The 19,376-nt window shown below is 36.8% G+C and overlaps 1 protein-coding gene across 4 annotated transcripts in view; it reads right to left on the reverse strand.

The window, feature by feature from the left end:
- Positions 1 to 264: 264 nt before the first annotated feature.
- Positions 265 to 19,376, reverse strand: part of pik3r1 (phosphoinositide-3-kinase, regulatory subunit 1 (alpha)) — a 76,862-nt gene continuing 57,750 nt past the window's right edge. For 2 of the 4 annotated variants that reach the window (XM_080189359.1, XM_080189360.1), the window contains 10 exons: positions 19,178 to 19,272; positions 9,265 to 9,367; positions 8,048 to 8,146; positions 7,760 to 7,940; positions 7,346 to 7,471; positions 6,980 to 7,122; positions 5,378 to 5,554; positions 4,711 to 4,785; positions 4,447 to 4,617; positions 265 to 3,561 (listed from right to left, as the gene is read on the reverse strand). In XM_080189359.1, the coding sequence (XP_080045485.1) occupies positions 3,372 to 3,561; positions 4,447 to 4,617; positions 4,711 to 4,785; positions 5,378 to 5,554; positions 6,980 to 7,122; positions 7,346 to 7,471; positions 7,760 to 7,940; positions 8,048 to 8,146; positions 9,265 to 9,367; positions 19,178 to 19,272 (1,360 nt within the window). In that variant the 3' untranslated portion in view covers positions 265 to 3,371. Of the gene's footprint in view, positions 3,562 to 4,446; positions 4,618 to 4,710; positions 4,786 to 5,377; positions 5,555 to 6,979; positions 7,123 to 7,345; positions 7,472 to 7,759; positions 7,941 to 8,047; positions 8,147 to 9,264; positions 9,368 to 11,709; positions 12,007 to 14,236; positions 14,351 to 19,177; positions 19,273 to 19,376 lie in introns of those variants that run through there. The other 2 variants (XM_080189362.1, XM_080189361.1) reach the window with 2 other exon arrangements.

Genomic DNA, 19,376 nt, shown 5'->3' on the forward strand with positions numbered 1-19,376 from the left:
GACTTTACCTGTGAATGTGTACAGTAGGGCTAATGTGTTTAAGTTGTATTTGTATCTTTTGGAAGTAACGGGTCAAATAGAAGAAAATCAAACTGAATGTTGTCCCGTGTGAGGACAACCAAGAGTTTCACCCTTTTCCCCTTAGTGAATTTAGCCCAACCAGCACTCAAGGTACAGTCACTCTGGTGAATGCCAAGCTCAGCAACCTGTAGAATGGAGATTTGGTATAGGGTGGTGGAGTTTTTAAAACACCCAACATCAGCATAAATTCTGCAACTACATTTATTACTTCAAGAAATGAAATGGCTCATGAATAATTACAAGATTAATATCTTTTCAGATCAGTCTTGTTAAGATATGCATCTCCACATGAAAACCCATATGAATAGCCCACAAAAAAGGAACTTCCATAGAAATGCAACACTGAACAAAAATGGCACACAATGCATTTTTAAAAAAAGCACAACAGCAGTAGTACCATTAAAACAAAGAAGCATTACACACATTAAAGGAGCAAAGCTTCTTCAAAAACACAGCTAAATACAGAACATACACAAGAGACATAGAAACAAATGTTTCGGTACAGAAGAAAATTTCTGTGCATAACCAGTTCTCAACATCCAAACATTTAACAGTTGAATTAAATTTATAAAGCTCATGGTACCTTTGGAAGAGCTTAAATAAAGCGTGCTAGTGGAACTACAATTATCCTGCTGCGACCTCCTGTATCAAAATTGTTTCACAATACCAAATGCTAAAGCATTCTGGAGTTAGAAGTGTTTGCAAAAAGTGCAGTAGGATTAGTGGTGTGCACAATAGGACAGTAAAAGGTATTACCCCAAACTCTAGTTTGTCTTTCATTGAAAGTCTAATACTTCACATTTAATAGCTTCATTATGTATCATGTACTTAAGTAAACAATTATATTTCTGAGCGTGCTGACAATAGGTGGAATTTTTTTGCATAGAGGATATGCATTGTACTTGTAAATTGAACTAGAACTTGTGCACATAGTAAGCAAATCCTCATTATTTTTCATTATTAATGAATCATCTTTGAACACCATTTGCATAATTGTTGGATCTGTAGAACAATTAAAACAAATATTAAAATTTACTTGATTGTCTTTTAGCATAGTTGGGCTCATGTTCTCTGTAACAACTGAAGTTGCATAGTTATGGATGCCATATTTTTAAGTAATGCAATGCGCAGATTTCATTAGTAGCTACATAGTTCATGGTACAGTACTTTATTTTAGCCTCACGAAAGATCAGCTCCAAGATAATTGTTTTAAAACTAGTTTTGTTTCTCCTATTACCATTAATCCCTTCTGCTCCCCCCCACTCGTAAAAAGGTTCCTGCACTATCTACCAATTCCCACTGATTCTCCTTCAGTGAGTTAGCAGCAAGGTTATCATGACCTAATTTCATAACAGCAGCCAATATTACCCTGCAGCTAGATGGTCCAAAGTGTGCTTGTAGGTGGGCAACTGGCTTACTAGTATTTCACATCTTCACTGTGGAGGTGAAGTGAAATGAGGTACCCTCTAGCTGGTCAGACATGAATAGCAAAAAAACCCACGAGTAAATAGTAGCAGAGTTACACAATTGACAATCCAAGGTTTTGAACCCATGGCCAACTGATCCAGAAAGCTGGCAAATTTTATCCACTTTATGCTACATTTTTCAGCTGAAAATCTTAGCACAACAGGTGGGGTATTTTGACTTCTTTTCAGGAGTCTCAAAATGTACACCAAGTTAGAAAACACTTCAGCTTTTGCATTGTGTGAAACAATAAAACGGAAGTAAAGCAATGCAATGAGCTTTGGAGGATAAAAGGATTTTGATATCAAGTATGTTTTTTTTCCACTAGCATGGCCACTAGATGCTCTGTTGCAGGGTTGCAATTACATCCATTACAAGCCTATTTTTTTACAATTGAGGTACAAAGTTAAATGGCCCATCGGTACAGGACAATGGTAACGTTGAAAAGAAAGACGAGGAAAATTAAGAAATAGCAATTAGCTAATACAAAGCTTAGGTTTTAAAAGCCTGAATTTTTTTTCGGAAGGATACAATCTGAGGGAGATGGGGAGCTCCAGTTTTCAAGCTGTTGCAGTAAAGTGTAACATACATTAAAAATGTTAACTTATGCCCTGACAATGGAAGTCTGATTTATTTAAAAGAAGATTTTCTTTAGTGTTTTCTGGATACATCATGATAAAAATTGTTGCATTGGCTAAAAGCAACATGGTTAAAATATATTTTTGAACTGGATGACAAAAATCATTGCCATTTAATGAAGAATATCTGAAGCAAGTTTGAAGTTTTTTTCCTCCATTCTTGGCTTAACATAGCCAAATATGCTACACAAGATAGCATTAATAAAGCTTCAGATGCATCAGTATCTTCTCCCTTCCCTCCCAACTTTAGAAGTTGCATTCACAGGCACGCTTTGTGTTTTGAAAACACTCAACAGAAGATTATTATAACAACTAACAACACTTAAAGGCAACAAAACAAAGCTTATATTGTGGGTATTTTTTTCTGAAAATATGCAATATGATATGCAATATGCAGCCCTGCATAGCAATGTCTGAAAAAACACATCAGCTTTAAAATAGGAAAACACAGAATGCAAAATCTGGTATGGTTAGGTTGATACCATTTTACTTGATCGACTCTCCCAGAGTGACATAATCCGTACACGTATTATTTACAATGATTTTATATACTGTGTGCCACTTTTTGTTGAAGTCTTTTCCTTCAGGTTTTAAACAGTTTATAAAGCAGGCTTACATAGCCTGAATTCTACCAATCTGGCACTTTGTTTGTTCTAAGCGTCCATTTCCTCCCCCTACCAAACAAAGCATTCCCTTTCGTCTTAATTCTGGTACAGATTTTCAAAGTGCCAGTTTGCTACACATGATAAAGTCCCCATTTGTTTTTCAAACAGGTCGTTCCATTCTGATATATTCCCTCAGTCAGGATCAAAGAAACACACATCACCACTGGATAAAATTGACATTTCAAGTCCGTTCTTCAGTTTTTTTTATATCCATGGATTTGCAGCATCCGACATTCCAGCTGGTAAATCATTTTGAAGAATGTAAACAAGCACCAATAAAAATAGGCCCCGACATCCCCAAAAAGGGGATAGTTTAGCAGTCCTCAATTAGCTTGTGCTTTCTTAAAAAAGCACTTTAGGAATTTACATTCACAGCTCCACACGGTTGCCTTTCCCAGTTAAATCTGAAGTCAACTTTGCACTCTGTCTTCTGAACAGGAGTCAAACTGAATCAGAGTAAAGGAGTAAAGAGCCATTTTCAATGACCTCATGTCCGACAGTCAAAAATCAAGATGTTCAGCTCTCATCTTCTCTGATTAGCATATACTGGATAGGCTAGTGTGACATTGAGGGAGTCATTATGCTGTACAAGCGATGTGTGCTGATAATGTAGCACCAGTTCTCTAAGTGAGTTGTACAAATTGTATGGCTCTGCAAATCCATATCCTGTGGGGGTTTTATTTATGACACAGTGTTTCACATCACCATCGACCCTACAAAAAGGAAACAGACATTACTAACACTGAAATGCATTAGAAATAACAACAAGCAAACTTTAAGAGCTTTCTTAGGAAAAAACTTCCTATTTTATTTCTGATAGAACACTACACATTTCAGCTTTAGCAACATTGCAGACCATTGCAGTATTTTGCTTTGTACTAAGGGATGAAAAATATGCTCTAACAAAACAGTGATATTGCTATGAGAAAGGGTGCAACATTTGATCTGGGTTGAAAAGACTGCCTGAACGTCAGTCCACAGGTTTATATACATTACATTGGTACGGAGATGAGAAAAATCGGGCAGAGATGACGATGAGAAAGGATGAAAATATGGGGACAAAGACAATATCAGAAATTGTCACAAGGGATCTAGTCAAATTATTGGTTGAAAGGGATATTCAAAGCGCGATCTTATTGGCTATTTGTGCCATGCATGGGTGCTCAGCCACATCTCCGTTCACTGCAGCAGGATAGAAAAATCCCACTAGCAGGAACAGTGGTAACATTCCAGCTGTCGCCAGCTGTTGGTAGCATTTTTTCTCTAAATCACAAAATTGTCGGTTCAGCCACACTTCAGGGTATAACATGGCTGGCACTCCAATGCAATACTGAAAGAATGCCACACTATTGGAGGTCAGCCTTGAGTGTTGAATTGAGGTTCCATGTCATCCAACGCCAAAAAGATGTTTAGGTAATCCTGCTGTCTGAAAAATGGCTGCATGTTCACTTCTAACAACAGTTTCTAAGGGCCTACTCATAATTCACATGCATGAGAAGCACTTTGTTATAGGCTTAGTAGGATGTTAAATCACTATATATGCAAGCTTTTTGCTTTCAATTTCTAACATATCTGCTTCAAATGATGAATATACATACACAACAGAGCAAGCATAACAGCCTGGCTTGCTGCTCTCTCGGACTAGGAATGTTCCATCCCGCTTTCCCCTCAGCAGACTCTCTGCCCGAGTCCTGTTAATATTCCCTACATTCCACGTTCGTTCATCATGATGAGGCAGATCTTCATCATCATCTACCATAGAGTATTGGCTAAAAGAAATATAATATTTTCAATTATAAAGAGCAACAAAACACCTGAAAGTGTGTGTACGCTTTTAGAGATATGAAATTGAAGTGACTTACTCTTCAGCATTTTCATTTTTGATACCAAGCCACTCGTTGATCTTCTTTTGTCGAACACCCTTCTGTGTCAACCACCTTCAAAAACAAAATAAATTGTATTATTGTGGGGAGGGGGGGGTGAGTGTTATTGAACTTAAGGGTATTTTCTGGTACTTAGAATGCTGCTTTGAATATTCCTTTCAGACTTTCCATACCATGTTCCTTTACTCAAATTAGCCATGACTGTAGATACTTCCATTACTACATTCAACAAAATATATATACAGACTCCAAGAATTGAGTTAACTTTTTGTTCTTTTCCCTTTTCGGTATGCTGCAGTGATGCATTTTATTTGTAACCCAATTACAAATGATGCAATTGAGCCATAAAGAGTTTGAAAGTTGATGCTAAGGTTTTGACCTAAGCATCGAGTAAGAACCTTATTCTCAACTGCTCTATTTATAAAGCACCTGTGCCTTTTTTGACCACCACTGATACCGATATAAAAAAGTGAAATTCTCCAAATCTGAAATCAAAACCAAAAAGGCTGGAAATACTTAATATCTCAGGCAACAGTGGAGATGGGAGCAGAATGTGTCTGCTAACTGTTTCTCCCTCAACAGATGCTGCCTGAACTGCTGCGCGTTTCCAGCACTTGAAGGTTTAAATAATAAATACTTTGCTTACGTAAGATACTGGTCTCTTGTCTTTCTTAATTGAATCAGGTCGGGTTTAATGCTGTTCATCCTTTTGTCAATTTCCCGATAATCAGCTGCTTGTTTCTTCAAGTCTTCTTCTAATCTCCGTTTGCTGTCAACAATTTCACTGATGCGGGACTTCAGCTTTTCGTAATTTACCATAATTCTAGAGAAAAATAGCAAAACATGAGCAACGCCGAATTTGAATGAAACTACACACATCAGCATTAAACTGCAAACAACCAATCCAGTGACTATACAACCTTGATTACCTACAAAAAAAAATTGCCCCTTCACCATATTTTTTTGTTATGTTTTAGAAGGTATAAGGAAACTAGCCTTGAAGAGATCTATTAAAGGTAAATCCAAACAAAAAGACCAAGGCGGCATATCAAGTGAATATGAACAGCTAGAACAAAAACACAATGAAGATAGGGTAGAACACTAAAAGACAAGTACAGGAGCTTATACTGAAATGGTTATGGATATTGAACAAATATTTTGGTTCAGTTTTCATTTAAGAATCTAATAAAGGAGGATGGCAACTACAAGAGGAATATTAGTGATAGAAAGATAGTCAAGAGAAATGAGCAAAACTAGAGGGCAAAATCCTCCATCCAGAAAGATGTACCTATGGTTACTCAAGAACTAGGGAAGAGATTGCAGAGTTTCCCAGTAAGAAAACAGAAGGTGAGGAGAGGATTGGCATATAGATACATATTTTCTATCGTCAAAAAATTGTTGATGAATAATCCAGGAAACTAATATAGACCAATTAGTTTAACAGTAGGATACCAGAATATTTGCTAAAAGATCAGATAACAAAAAAAAAAGTCAATACAGATTTCTACATGGGTCATGTTTAGCTAACAAGTATCTAATTCTAAAGGAGTAGACAGTGCTACGCATTGGGTGCAACATACATCCGTTGTCAGCACCTGGTTAGACAACATTTGAAGCACTGAATGTAGTTCTGGCTCCATGCTATAGAAAGATAACGAAGCATTGCAGAAGTGCAGGAAGATTTCTATTAGCACCTTTGTAATTTTGAGAATGCAACGTTCAGACTGGGGCCTAGTGCTCTTCTCTGGAAAAGATGACTTAGGAAGTAACAAAGAGGTTTCATAGAGTGAATTGTGGACAAGTCTAGAACAAAGCAGCATAAACATAAGATAACTACCAATGAATCAAAGGAAGAATTTGTGAGGAATTTACACAATAATGCAAATATGTAATTCACTGCCAGATGGAGTGGGTGAATCAGATCACTGATCTATTTAAGAAGACGTTCAATGTATATGAGGGAGAAGGAAATGGAGGAATATGAGAGGGGATGGGAAGTAGTAATGAACTGGAGAGGAGGCCTGTATGATAAAATTAGATGAATAATGAAAGGAGGGAGCTCAAATGAAACAAATGTCAGGATGGAAAGTTGGACCATATGGCCCATTTCTGTGCTGTTTCCTATGACAAGGACTACACTTCTGAAGTACCTCACTGGCTGTAAAACATATTGACACATCACTTACCAAAAACAGATTTCTTAAAATCCATTTACCAAACCAAGACTAAACCTCAAAAAATTACAAACCTCTGGATCTCTTTTTCATTTCCTTCTCGCCTGAATTTTTCAATATACTCCTTGCTGTACCTTTCCTGTGTTTGACACTGCTCTTCAAATATTTTGATTGTTTCATTAAATGCTTCAATAGCAGTCCTTTTCATTTGAATTTCCTAATTGAAAACAAAACAAATCAGCAAACATGATGATTTTGGTAAAGTGAAGAATGTTTTATTTTATTGATAAAACGGATCGGATTTCAGTGAGAATAATTCTGAATTCAAACAAGAAACACAACCATCCATTCAAATATTTCACTGAGATGTCACTCAGAATTTGAAGGAAAAAAAGACTAAATTTTAATAGAAGCAACTAGTTTAGTGGCAAAAAACTCACTTGAGATGTTCTTGTACATTCTTCATAAAGCCTGTCATATTCTCTACTCTTTTCCTGGTACTGAGTGTGATACTCATGCAATTTCTTGCCCACTGCATCAATGTTGTCCTCTTTCACTACCTGATCCTGAAAAATAAAATGCAGGAAATGTGATACAAAATTATTGGCAACAATTAAACATCTGGTCGAGCCTAAAAACTCTGATCTCAAATAGCATTATGTTAGCATTGAATATTATACAATTAGGTTTCCTTTGTAACTTAAATATGGGCAACAAGTTGGTTCTAATTTAAAAGAATACAATGTCTTTTAAAGTATTATTGTCTCCAGGACTCACTCTTCAACAATACACAAAGCTAATGACAAAACTGATTCTTCCATTAATTGGACCAAAAATGCCAGAACAGAACATACCTGTTGAAACTTGGAGACCGGGTACAGCAATTTAACATCTAGTTTAGGGTTGTACTGTGCCAACGATTCATGACGATAGTGATTTATAAGTTCTACAACTGAATTGAAAGTCAATGGGTCTGAAAAGCCATATTTGCCATCTCGATGAAAAATTTTGATTAATTTATTGTTGCCGCCTTTCCTGAAAACAATCACATTTTTAAGTTTTAGGTGACAAATATTAACATAATATTTTTCAAGATTCTGCAAAAGGACAAATAGTTCATAGCAAATGTCCAGAAAATTTACCTCAGGGTAAGAGTATAGTCGCCATGCATTTTTGTAGAAGCATCACGGACTAAAAAGGTACCATCAGCAGTGTCTCGCAGTTTTTCATTGACCTCCTCTCTGCGGGTACGGGGAGAAGAAAAGATAGGAAAATAGTTCAATTAGACAACCATTCTGCACAGTTCTAAATTCTGCATGAAGTAGTACCCAGCAAGATCACCACCTTCTGGAGTTCTCTGCCTGAAGGCAGGTCCTTGGCCATTATTTGCCGCATAATGGCAAAATGCCATTTTTTAAAAAATAAACTACAGATAGGGCAAGGAGGCCTGCCGAGTCTACCTCAGCTGGAACAGCGATTATATCCCATGCTCTTACCGTTAATCTGATCCACATGCTTGCCATCTAGCCAAGTGAATCTAGCAAGATACTGGCTATGAATTTATCAAGCAGGGAAAATACCTTTACATAAATCTTTTTTGGTGGCGGTTGGGGGTGGGGGGAGGCAAAATGCAAAGTTGGTATTTTGGGAATTAAATGTCACCCCCCCGCCCCCAGCCACACTATGGTAGGTACTCATCCTTTCCTTGGGAACACATTCTCAATCAATCCACATTCCAAGAAAATTCCATTCATAACTGCAAACTACCAGCTTTGTATTACAAATATTACATGGAATTTCAGCACAGAAACAGGCCATTTGATCCACCCAACCCATGCTAACATTTATGCTCCACTTGAGCGTTAACCCATCTTTCCTCATTTAAATTGACCCTCTATTCTCTTCTCCCTTATGTGCATGCCGAGCTTCACTTTAAAATGCATCAAATATTTGCTCAAGCACATCGTGTGGTACTGAGTTCCACAATTTTGCCACTTTCTTTTGAAAGAGTCGTCCTCTGAATTCCTTATGGATTTCTCAGAGACTATCTTATACTGATCTATCAGGTCATCTCTCTTCTCTATTTTTCCAAGAGAAAACAGCATCCAGCCCCGTCAGTTCTTTCTGATATGTATATCACTCCAGTACTTTCTGGTTTGCTATCATCAGACTTTATGTTAAATCATTTTCTGCATTGCAACTCTGATAGTTAGGCTTGGATGTGGAGATGCTGGCGTTGGACTGGCATGTGGTTTGGAACAGATGCAAACCAGTTAACTTGATATAATGAACTGTCGTGCTTACTGTATTCTCTATATTCCTAAACCAGAATGGAACTATATCGAAGTTACAGACTTACCTTGAAATGTCTCCCCAGTACCATTCAGCATCCTGCAGAGACATGTTACTGTTTATCCCGTTATTAGTTACAGGTGTGGGTTTTGGTGGTTTTGGAGGCAAAGCTGCAGAGATTATAAAGAACACAATTTCAGAAAACATTTTCATTTTTTTCCCTGTATAAATCTGCTTTATAATGCTCCAATGACATCATGTGAAAAATGTACTGGGAATTAGAAGTTTCATCATCCACCAGGGAGCCACAAAGAACGTACATACCTTCAACTCACTGCACTCAAAAATCTAATTGCACATGCAGTCGTTAAAAGATTTTAGTGCATTACAGTTGGCTCTAATTAAAAATCAGGTTATGTTCAACTTCTTTATAATGAAATGTGTTACATTAACAGTACAAAACTGCATATTTTAGCAGCAAACTAGAAATCTGGTATTCTGGATTCAGTCAGCTAACTTAAAATGCAGTAGTGGAACATATTCTTTCTATAAGCATTCAAGAAAATACATCTTTTATACAATATGGAGATATAATCTATCTGCAATGATGTCAACCATTCCGCTCCCCCACATTCTCCCCTATCCTCAAGTCCTTCAGTCCGAAGGATGCTTTTGCTATCCAAAAACTCAGAACATCGATGACAGCAGACCAAAATACTGCAACTCCTGACATTAATATATTTTCAAAATGTATGATGCTGTCAGTTGGTAATCATCAATGAATGCCTAATTGCAATCTAACCACCAAGCTAGATTAATACTGAAATATCATGGATAATTTTGAGAGATGAAGTGCGATAGTACCAATCTAAAGACATTTTTAAGTGATGCACAAACTGGGTCAAACCAGAAGCAGCTAATTAAAAAGAAATAAGTATCGAAATACAGAGATACCTAGATTGAAGGGTTTTGCTCAAACAAAAAAAGCACACTTTAACATAACCACCTTAACTGGTATTAGATGATCAGCAGGAAATAAGGTCAATGGTAAAAATTGCTAATTAGGTATTCAATTCATTGCTTTAGTCAAAAGCAAACTATAATGTGTTTGACAGATATACAATGGATATATTAAAATCAGAAATTCTCAACATTTTTCAAATATTCTCATTTATCTTCAAAAATTGGCTTCATAATTTCAAATTTATGGATATAATTTCCAAAAAACTACTTCAAAATATATTTAAGAATCATTTAAGCACCTTAGTTGTGGGGGTGAAAATGACAATGAAAGAGTTAAGGCACTGCACTGAAACCTTGCTCAAAAAGCTGTTTAAATGAGGCATACAGAAACAGACCCTACAGCCAATAAAAACAATACCGCAGGATTTTTTCAGCTTCAGTGGACATTAAGCCTTCAAAGATTAGTCATTAATATAGACACATTACTAAGCATAGCCCAGTTCTTTATAGGATTTTATCTGAAGCTTAAGTATGATCACTGGGACGTATTTCACGCCAACCACAAAACTGGTTATTAAAAATGCACATTTAAAAAGTGAAGGTGATTTCAGCGAATTCTGTTGAACGTGCATCTACAAAAATCACCTGCAAGTTTGTATAAAACTATTTCCATTAAATTTCAACAATTTTAGATGCAAGAATTTGTAATAAAGCTAAACATTTAACCAAGGTTCTTTTTATTAGTATTAATCAAGTACAACCAAAACTAAAAGCAGATGGCGTAATTAAGTATTCGAGTTTAACATTTCAATGTAGCTCCAGAAATATATAGAAATGCTTCCTGGTACTGCACAAGTAATTCAGGATTAAACAACTTTGCTCTTAAAATTGATTTTTTCTGCAAACAAACTGCAATTTCACAGCATAAGTGAACAGCAGATGTATGTATATTGTTTTAATAGCATCAATTGAATCTTCCACTTGTCTCAATAAAATATCTTTATGATGATTTATCAAATAAAAAATACAATTTTTCTGTGCATTCCCAGAAGCGTCATTAGAGTCAATACTAGGGACTAATAACCGTTGACTCATTATATAAATTCTTGAAAAATGCAATGTTGTCAATTCAGTTTCAGGAAAATGCAGTGATGTACCAGCAGCTTACTACTAACCCCATAGCAAGATAAAAATATCAAATACTTCACTATATAGATAAGATTTTGGTTTTGTTGCACATTTCCTTCATTATCCAGCATTGCCTGACAAGAATAAAAAACGACTAGTCCCATTTACTGTTAAATGGAGTTATAAGCCATGACTGAAGTACCCCACAGCTCTGAAGTTATCGTATCCAGTACAAAGGGTGGGGGTGGAGGAACATTCATCATCAACAATAACTGTGCTTTGTGTAGTCTGAAAATGTAAACGTTTAACAACTCTAACCTTCAATAATCACTTTAAAAAGAGACAGTTCCGTTATTGTCAGGTTACACACACAAACACCTACATTAAAACCAGTGCTGTTTTGGTTTTACTATAGAATTACCTGGTGGATCCATTTCTATGTAAAACATCAAATCTGTGGCACAGTGAATTTCTGTTCTACGATAGTCTAATTCTAGTTCTTCCATATTCCAAATTGTGTTGCACATCAAGATTCAAACATTGCTGTTCAGGGTCAATCATAAGAAGAAATGCAGTCTTTTTATAATGGTGTCTTGGAATTCATTTTAAAACCTATGAAGGGCTGCACTATAACCTCTTACATCATACACTACAGCCAATCCAATCAAGATAATGTCACCAGACCACTCCTGCTCATTTCCTATATCCACTGGCTTTCAGTATCAATTTATGTATCAGTTCCAAAATTCAGTATGTGGGAAAAAAAATTAAAACGAAAACAGATAACAGACTAAAATCCTGCAGAGTAAGTTAACTGATAATTTTCTATTTCATATCTAGTGCTTCCAGCTTGGTACATCCCACTTCTGGCAACCTGACAAAAGCTTAACTGCAGCACGTAGGCTCCCCAATGCATCTAGCACTACACACGGCTAGTCCATTACAAGAAGTTTTAACATTTAGAAACATTCACACTATTTCAGGCCTATTTGAATCCTTGATGACATGTCTAACATGAACAAAATTACAACACATTTAATTATATCCACGCATTGTTTTAAAGAGAGTTGAAATATAAATTCCAGTTAAACAAATAAGGATTTAACCAACGTTTTTAAATACACATTCACAGCATTTTAATGCTACCAATATCTCACCGATACAGGTGAAACAGATATCTAAATACAATGTGATGCCCAGCTGGAAGAACAAAGGACACTTTTCCAACCAGTAGAAAGTTCTTTACAAAAGTTGCTTGCACGTATGTAGAGCTATGCTCTTGGAATAAAAATTAGCATTGAGTGGGTTGAAACATCCACTTTCTCTTATTAAAATAAGTTTACAAAAATCATAGAAGGTCCAAACTAACGTGAAGTGTGAACAATAAGCTGCACATTCCTCTATTTAACTCAACTCAGAAACTGGATCAGAGACTTTCACTTTACTACTGCTATTTTGTATCTCAAAGGTTAACAGGCACTTTACAACAGCCCAATATGCTTAAGAGATTCCACACAAAGCCCAAACAAAAGCCAACCACACAATGATGACATGTTATTTAAAGCAAGAAAATGCTTTTCCTCAAAGAATCTTTTACACATTTTCAAATTTAAAAACATTTCTGTCACTAATCACCTGTCTATTTGCAACAGTAAACTGAATAATAATACGCACATGATGGGTGTACCTGCACCATAGGGTATTCCTGCATCACAGATTGCAGTGGTTCAAGAAGGTGGGCATAGTGGCAGTGCTTAGCACTGGTGGCTCACAGCACCAAAGGACCCAGGTTCAATTTCTGGCCTGGCCCACTGAGGTGTCTGCATATTTTCCTTGTCTCTCTGTGTGGGTTTCCTCTGGGTGCTCCAGTTTCCTCCCACTGACCAAAAGACATGCTGGTTAGGTGCACTGGCCATGTTAAATTCTCCCTCAGTGTACCCAAATAGGCACCAGAGTGTGGCACGTAGGAGATTTTCACAGTGACTTAATTGCAGAATGAATGTAAGCCTACTTGTGACACTAATAAATAAACTTTAAAACTTTAAAAAGGTGGCAAACCACCAGTTTCAAGAGCAATTAGGAATGCCCTGGCAGTGACACCCACATCTCAAACGAATAAAAATAAACTAAATTTGGAGGACAACTCCAATGGGAGAAAAAGGAGGCGATCTACTGCTGTTCGTACAATACACAAAATTGAAAAAAGGTTTTTCCACTAAATATATAATGAAGCAGTTGCTGCTTTTCTGCAAGCTTCATACAAACACTACTGATTTTAAAATTTATTTAAGCATTTCAAGTTTGAAAAGCCTACATTTAAACTGAACTGTAATAAACTAATTTGGAAAGGCACAGTGTGATAAAATACGATGGTACAGAATAAAATCTCCTTACTTTTTAAGTTATGCAAGTGAAAAAATATAGTTTTAAAACTAGAATCAAACTGAAGTTCCACAACCAGGGTAGCAATTTTTTATGCCTTTAGGGCTTTAACAAAGGATCCCAAACCCTGGATTCTCTCACTTATACAATCAGGTTAATACTCAACTCAAACCAGTCTAGCTTGCTGCGACAGCATATGCTAAGCTAGCACAGACAGAACAAGTGACGGACAGGTGATTTTCCACTGCTCTGCATGATCTGGCCAAATGCCAGATATATTGGAAGGCTAGTCACTGAGGATGGGGTTCAGGGGACAAAGAAAAAAAAAAATCACATTTCATTGAAAAATCATACTGTAATTCTGGAGGTGAATCTACAAATAAGATTTTTAAAGAAATACACATTCGTAGGTAAGCTTACATCTTGTATTATGCATCAATATGGCTTTTCTGCTTCATTAGGTAGCACGATCATATTCTTGAGCAGATAGCTCACATTAGCTTGGGTAACTACGTAGCCCTGAACAGCTTGAAAAAACAACTAAGCTGAATTGCCTACTGCCTTACCCATGTGGTTTCAAGGTACAGTTTAGTGCCGCAGAAGTACCACACTTTCAACGTCGAATACATGAGGGCCTGTATCTGAACATTGGGTTCTTGAGATTAGCAAGTCATGAAACGCATGCGACTAATAAATGAACTCTTTGAAACGAGTGTGCAGATACCTTTGCAGAGCACAAAGTTAATAATTAAAAATGAACCCAAGTTCTGTACTTGCAGCACAGTCAGTGGTCTGCATTTAACTAATGATAAAGATCTCTCTTTAAACATTAACCCAGGCAAGCTCAAATATTTGCTGAGTTAGGGATTTCTATCTAGTGGGGGTGGGATAGTGGCGTGTGGAGAGAAGAGGCACAGAAGACTAGATTGGAAATGTGGCTAAATCTCATTGATAAAAATCCAACTTGTACTTAAGGGGGAATTTCTAATTCAGAAAATGTCGATGTCTGTTGGAGACACACTATATAATATTCTCTGTATTTGAACTTAACATTATGGAGAGCAAACTACTTCAAGCTGCCAAATGCAGGAAGCAGCTAAGCTGGTTCAGCGAAAATAGAATCAAAGCCTTCCTTGAACTGCTTTCCTCCACTAGCAATCCAACTCAGAACCTGACTCCATCTATCCCCTCAGGTCAGACTACAGGTGCAGAACAAAGACGACTCTGCATTACATTAGACAGCTCATATTTCAGTCTCAGTGTATTTCAATAATAAAAATGCCCACGTGGCAGGCAACCCAAAATGCAGAGACTTGAAGAATACTTGCCAATCAAGAAATTAAACAAATCTAAGCACTTTAGCTTGCCAACTAGGAAGTCTTTTTTTTAAATTGTAGTTTTAGTACAAAACTTATCTATATCAAAGACAAAAAACAAAAAGCCTGAGCATTTTACTCCCAACCAGCAACAGTTTCAATTCCAGGGTCTCGGGAAAGTTCAGCAAGGACTCAATTTGCATGGAGAATTAAACTGAATCTCTCAGGCTGGCTGACGATAATTAGAAAATAATTTTTGTATAAATTAAAATGGCTGCAAAAGATAAATCCATTTCCTCAGAATTCAAGTAGGTATTATGATGTACCAATCAAAACAATATAAATATATCTATATCTGGGGAAGGGGTTGAAGGAATATAAGTAGAATCCAAAATAGTGAATGAAATAAACATCAAAGATATTCATGTTTAAAGGGCTAGGAACAAATTTCAGTTGTGCACATTCTGAAATTATTCATTCAGTATAAATGGCTTTGAGACATTTCAATGCAATGAGTTAAAAACTCTCTGCATCCCCACCTGTAAAAATACAGGTTCCACCCAAGAAATCTATCCATGTTTAAACTATTTTCTTTCTCTTGCAAGCTTCCTTATTGAAATTCTGTGGACCATCTTTAATAACTTGCCAAAATTATCATTCATCAGTTCAGACTTCATGGTGTGTGTCAGCAGGCTCTCCAGTCATACTTGCTAGCCTGATCATGTCCTTGCTTAGTGTCCAAATGGACATATACTCCCAAAAGGAGTATCACTGTATAACAGTCAGGAACTCTAGCAAATCTCTCCCCTAAACTGGAGTAGTTTAGAGTCAGTTATCACAGATGGTGGTGGCTTGCATGGCTCAGACAGCAATCTGACCTCTGACTTGTATCAAAGTCCTGAAGACATTACAATCACTTCATTACTTTGTTGAAAATGAAAACCTGAGTGACATGTACATCTTACTACAACAAAAGTTCCTGATCATTTCGTACCATTAACGTTTGTTGAGAAATTTCACATGTGAACACGATGCCCTTTAAAGTTCAATAGCTGTTTCTGGCCCCTGTCTGGGATCCGACAGAAAAAAATGGCTGAATGGGCAAGATTTCCAATAGGCTGTTCGTGAAATTGTAGCCAATAGAAATCAGTACCTTCATGAGTGACAAGAAAAATCCAAAGGACAAAAAAAACTACAGATACACATTGTCTCAAAGTCAGCACATTTTTCTGTTTTAATATTCAGAGCCCTCTTCAGGATAAATATAAAACTTCATGTAAAACACAATAAGGTTCAAGCTTTGGTTTGTGCCCATAAATATTGCCTGACCGCAGTTCCCATTTTCATTTCTGGTTTGCAACATCTACAGTACTTATTTTTGCTCTAGTTTTGTCAAGTAGTTTAAAGCTAAAGTTACAGGCTATTATTCCACAAAATAAAATTTATTTACAAATGAACTACATCCAAAGTACTCCAAGTGTTTTACAGCTAAAGGATTATTTCTGAAGTGCATTACAGCCAAGTACAACAGAATCACGCAACAATGAATAAATGAAATTTGAATACTAATGATCAAATATGTTATCAATACTGAACACACTGCCTGGGGTAACAAGATTGATAGATGAAATTGCTTAAAGGGCTATGTCTTATTGAGACCAACTATTGACCTTCGCAACAGGCTGATGAGAATCAGCACTGAAAATAATTAACTGCTTAAGAGACCATAAGGCCTTAAGACATAGGAGGAGAATTAGGCCACTCGGCCCATCGAGTCTGCATTGCCATTCAATAACGGCTGATATTTTCTCAGCCTCCTGCCTTTTCCCCATTACCCCGATCGCCTTATCAAGAACCTGTCTTAAAAGACACCCAAAGACCTGGCCTCCACAGCCTTCTGCGGCAGAGAGTTTGACAGATTCAGTGCTCGCTAGCTGAAGATATTCCTCTTCATCTGTTTTTGGCGTGAGAAATACATCTCTGCTTGGGCATCATTCTGACCAGCCAACTTACTACTGGATTTAACTCTAGAAAATCATCTTTTCTCTCCACTTAGCTGGGATTTCCCATCCAACACTTTAACTATACATCAATTCATGTGATGCCTGACATAGGACTTCTTAATGCAGAAACAATGCCAATACTGGAAAAGAATACAGTACTGCTTCTCAACATATGAATTAAAATAACAATCACTGCATTTACTGCCCATCTTTGGCCGTCTAGAGAAAGTTGTGATACAACTGACTGGCTTGCTAGGACATGGAGGGCCATTAAGAGTCAAATATGTTGCATGTGGGGCTGGAGTTACACATGTGCCAGGTAAAGCAAGCAGGTTTCCACAACAATCCAACAGGTCACGGTCATCTTTACTGATGGCTTTTTATTTCCAGGCCTTTTCCGTGAAACTACCATGTGTCCATTTGGACTCACCTTGAATTATTTTCCAGAACCTCTGATCACTAGTAACATTACCACTATTCTAGCATATTCTCTGAAAGCGTCTCAATGTAAAACCTCTATCCAAAATATTAGCAGCATTAAATTCAATGTTGTATTATACCATTTCTCAAACTAGATTTTATAGTGTAGTCTAAGAAGATGATATTGATTAAAATACCGTAAACTCAAATGAAAATTTAACACTGTCATTACACCACCACTTGTGCATCAATGCAAGATGATTTCAAATATGCACAAATGCAACAGTGACAGTAAAGGCAAGTGTACTAATACAAGAGTAGGTAATTCACATTATTTGTACTTTGCACCACGCAAAATTATAATTCCAGTCTAATAGGAAGCCACTTTTTAAACACAGCCTGAGCAGTACAACAGCTATCCGAGGAATGTTCTTAATCTGGCATTTTCACGTCATCGTAAGTGTGTGGCTCCCACCTGTAGGAGGCAGCTTCCCACAACAGCACAGTCAAAGTAGGAACCCTAAAACAACAGTGTTTGCTATCCAACCTTTGATATACAATTTAATTCCTTCAACAAGGATTTGGAATAATTGAAGATGATATTAAAGATGACATTCAGCCCACCATAGCACATCCATCCAGAACTACTTCAACATGATCACACCTATATTCAAATAAACTTGTAACACCCAAAATCATTTAGTAATAAACTTCCATGCACTGATTGATCTTGAAAATGCAGAGGAATAAGAACGCAGAGACACAAGAACATAAGAAATAGAAGCGACAGTACAGTGTTTGGCCTTTCAAGCCTGTCCACCATTCAATAAGGTCATGGCCATAAATCCATTTCTCTGCCTACTCCACATAATCCTGGATTCGCTTATAGATCAGTTATGCGAGGTGGTTATTTCTCAGCATATCTATAAGTCTGTGGCCCTGGCCTCGACAAGAAGATCAAATTCATTAATGTCTTTCCACCCACCCCCAGATCAAAGCAGCTGAACTCTGGGGTAAATCTCATGACTCCATGAGTTTGAATTTGGATTAAGATGCAAAACTTTATTCCCCATCCAAAACTGAACAACTGAGGTCAAAGGCTTCTCCCCTTCCACCCCTCCAAACAAAAAAGAGGGGCAGAAAATAATGGTAAAGTGCAGTTAAGGATTGTCCATTAGAGACAAGTTGGAAAGGACTAGGCTACATGACTGAAATTAGAGTTCAGCAACCAGTTAATTAAAAAAAAACCCTGACAAAAGTCTCCTAACGGAAGTCATGAGATCATTTTTCCCTTATCACTACAGGTTAAAAATATTGATCACATTTATAACAAAATAGCATTATATTTCGGGGCTTTTGCATCTTCAAGAATTTAAACAGACTTAGGAATGCAATGTTCCATACTATGCATGCAGTTTTCTGAAATTTTAACTTTGTTAGATAATCCCATAACTGAAGAACAAGTTAGCAAAAAAAAAGGAGGAGCAAATAAGTTCTGCCAGACTTGCTACTTAGAAGCTTGAATCTAAATGGGACAGCTAGGAAGAGACCTAATCTTAGATGAGTCATACTGATCACATTCACATTCAAGCCTTTATTCAAGGACGCATTTGAAAAGTTACTTAAAAACCTGATCTGGCCTTTGGTGAAGAATTAAATGCATGAATATAAAGTAATTCTGCCTAGAGTCAGAAAACTACTCATTCCTACACAAGCTGCAAGTTATTTTTAACGTTTAGCTTAGATGTATAGCTAGATCTGATCTTACCTGGTGCTGGTGCTTGTGTAGTTTGTGTTTCTTGGCATTCACTGGCTATAAGTACTTCTATAATTTTAACGTGGTATTCAGGATTTGTATCAGAGCTAGATAACCAAAAGTTAAAATTAATCCAAATTTTAAAGTCAAACAATGCAAATAATGTAAATTTTCACGTGCGTGAGTGTGCACTTTCGGGTTGCATACATAC

The sequence above is a fragment of the Carcharhinus amblyrhynchos genome, chromosome 5, assembly GCF_965287045.1.
Source record: "Carcharhinus amblyrhynchos chromosome 5, sCarAmb.v2.hapA, whole genome shotgun sequence".
NCBI lineage: Eukaryota > Metazoa > Chordata > Chondrichthyes > Carcharhiniformes > Carcharhinidae > Carcharhinus > Carcharhinus amblyrhynchos.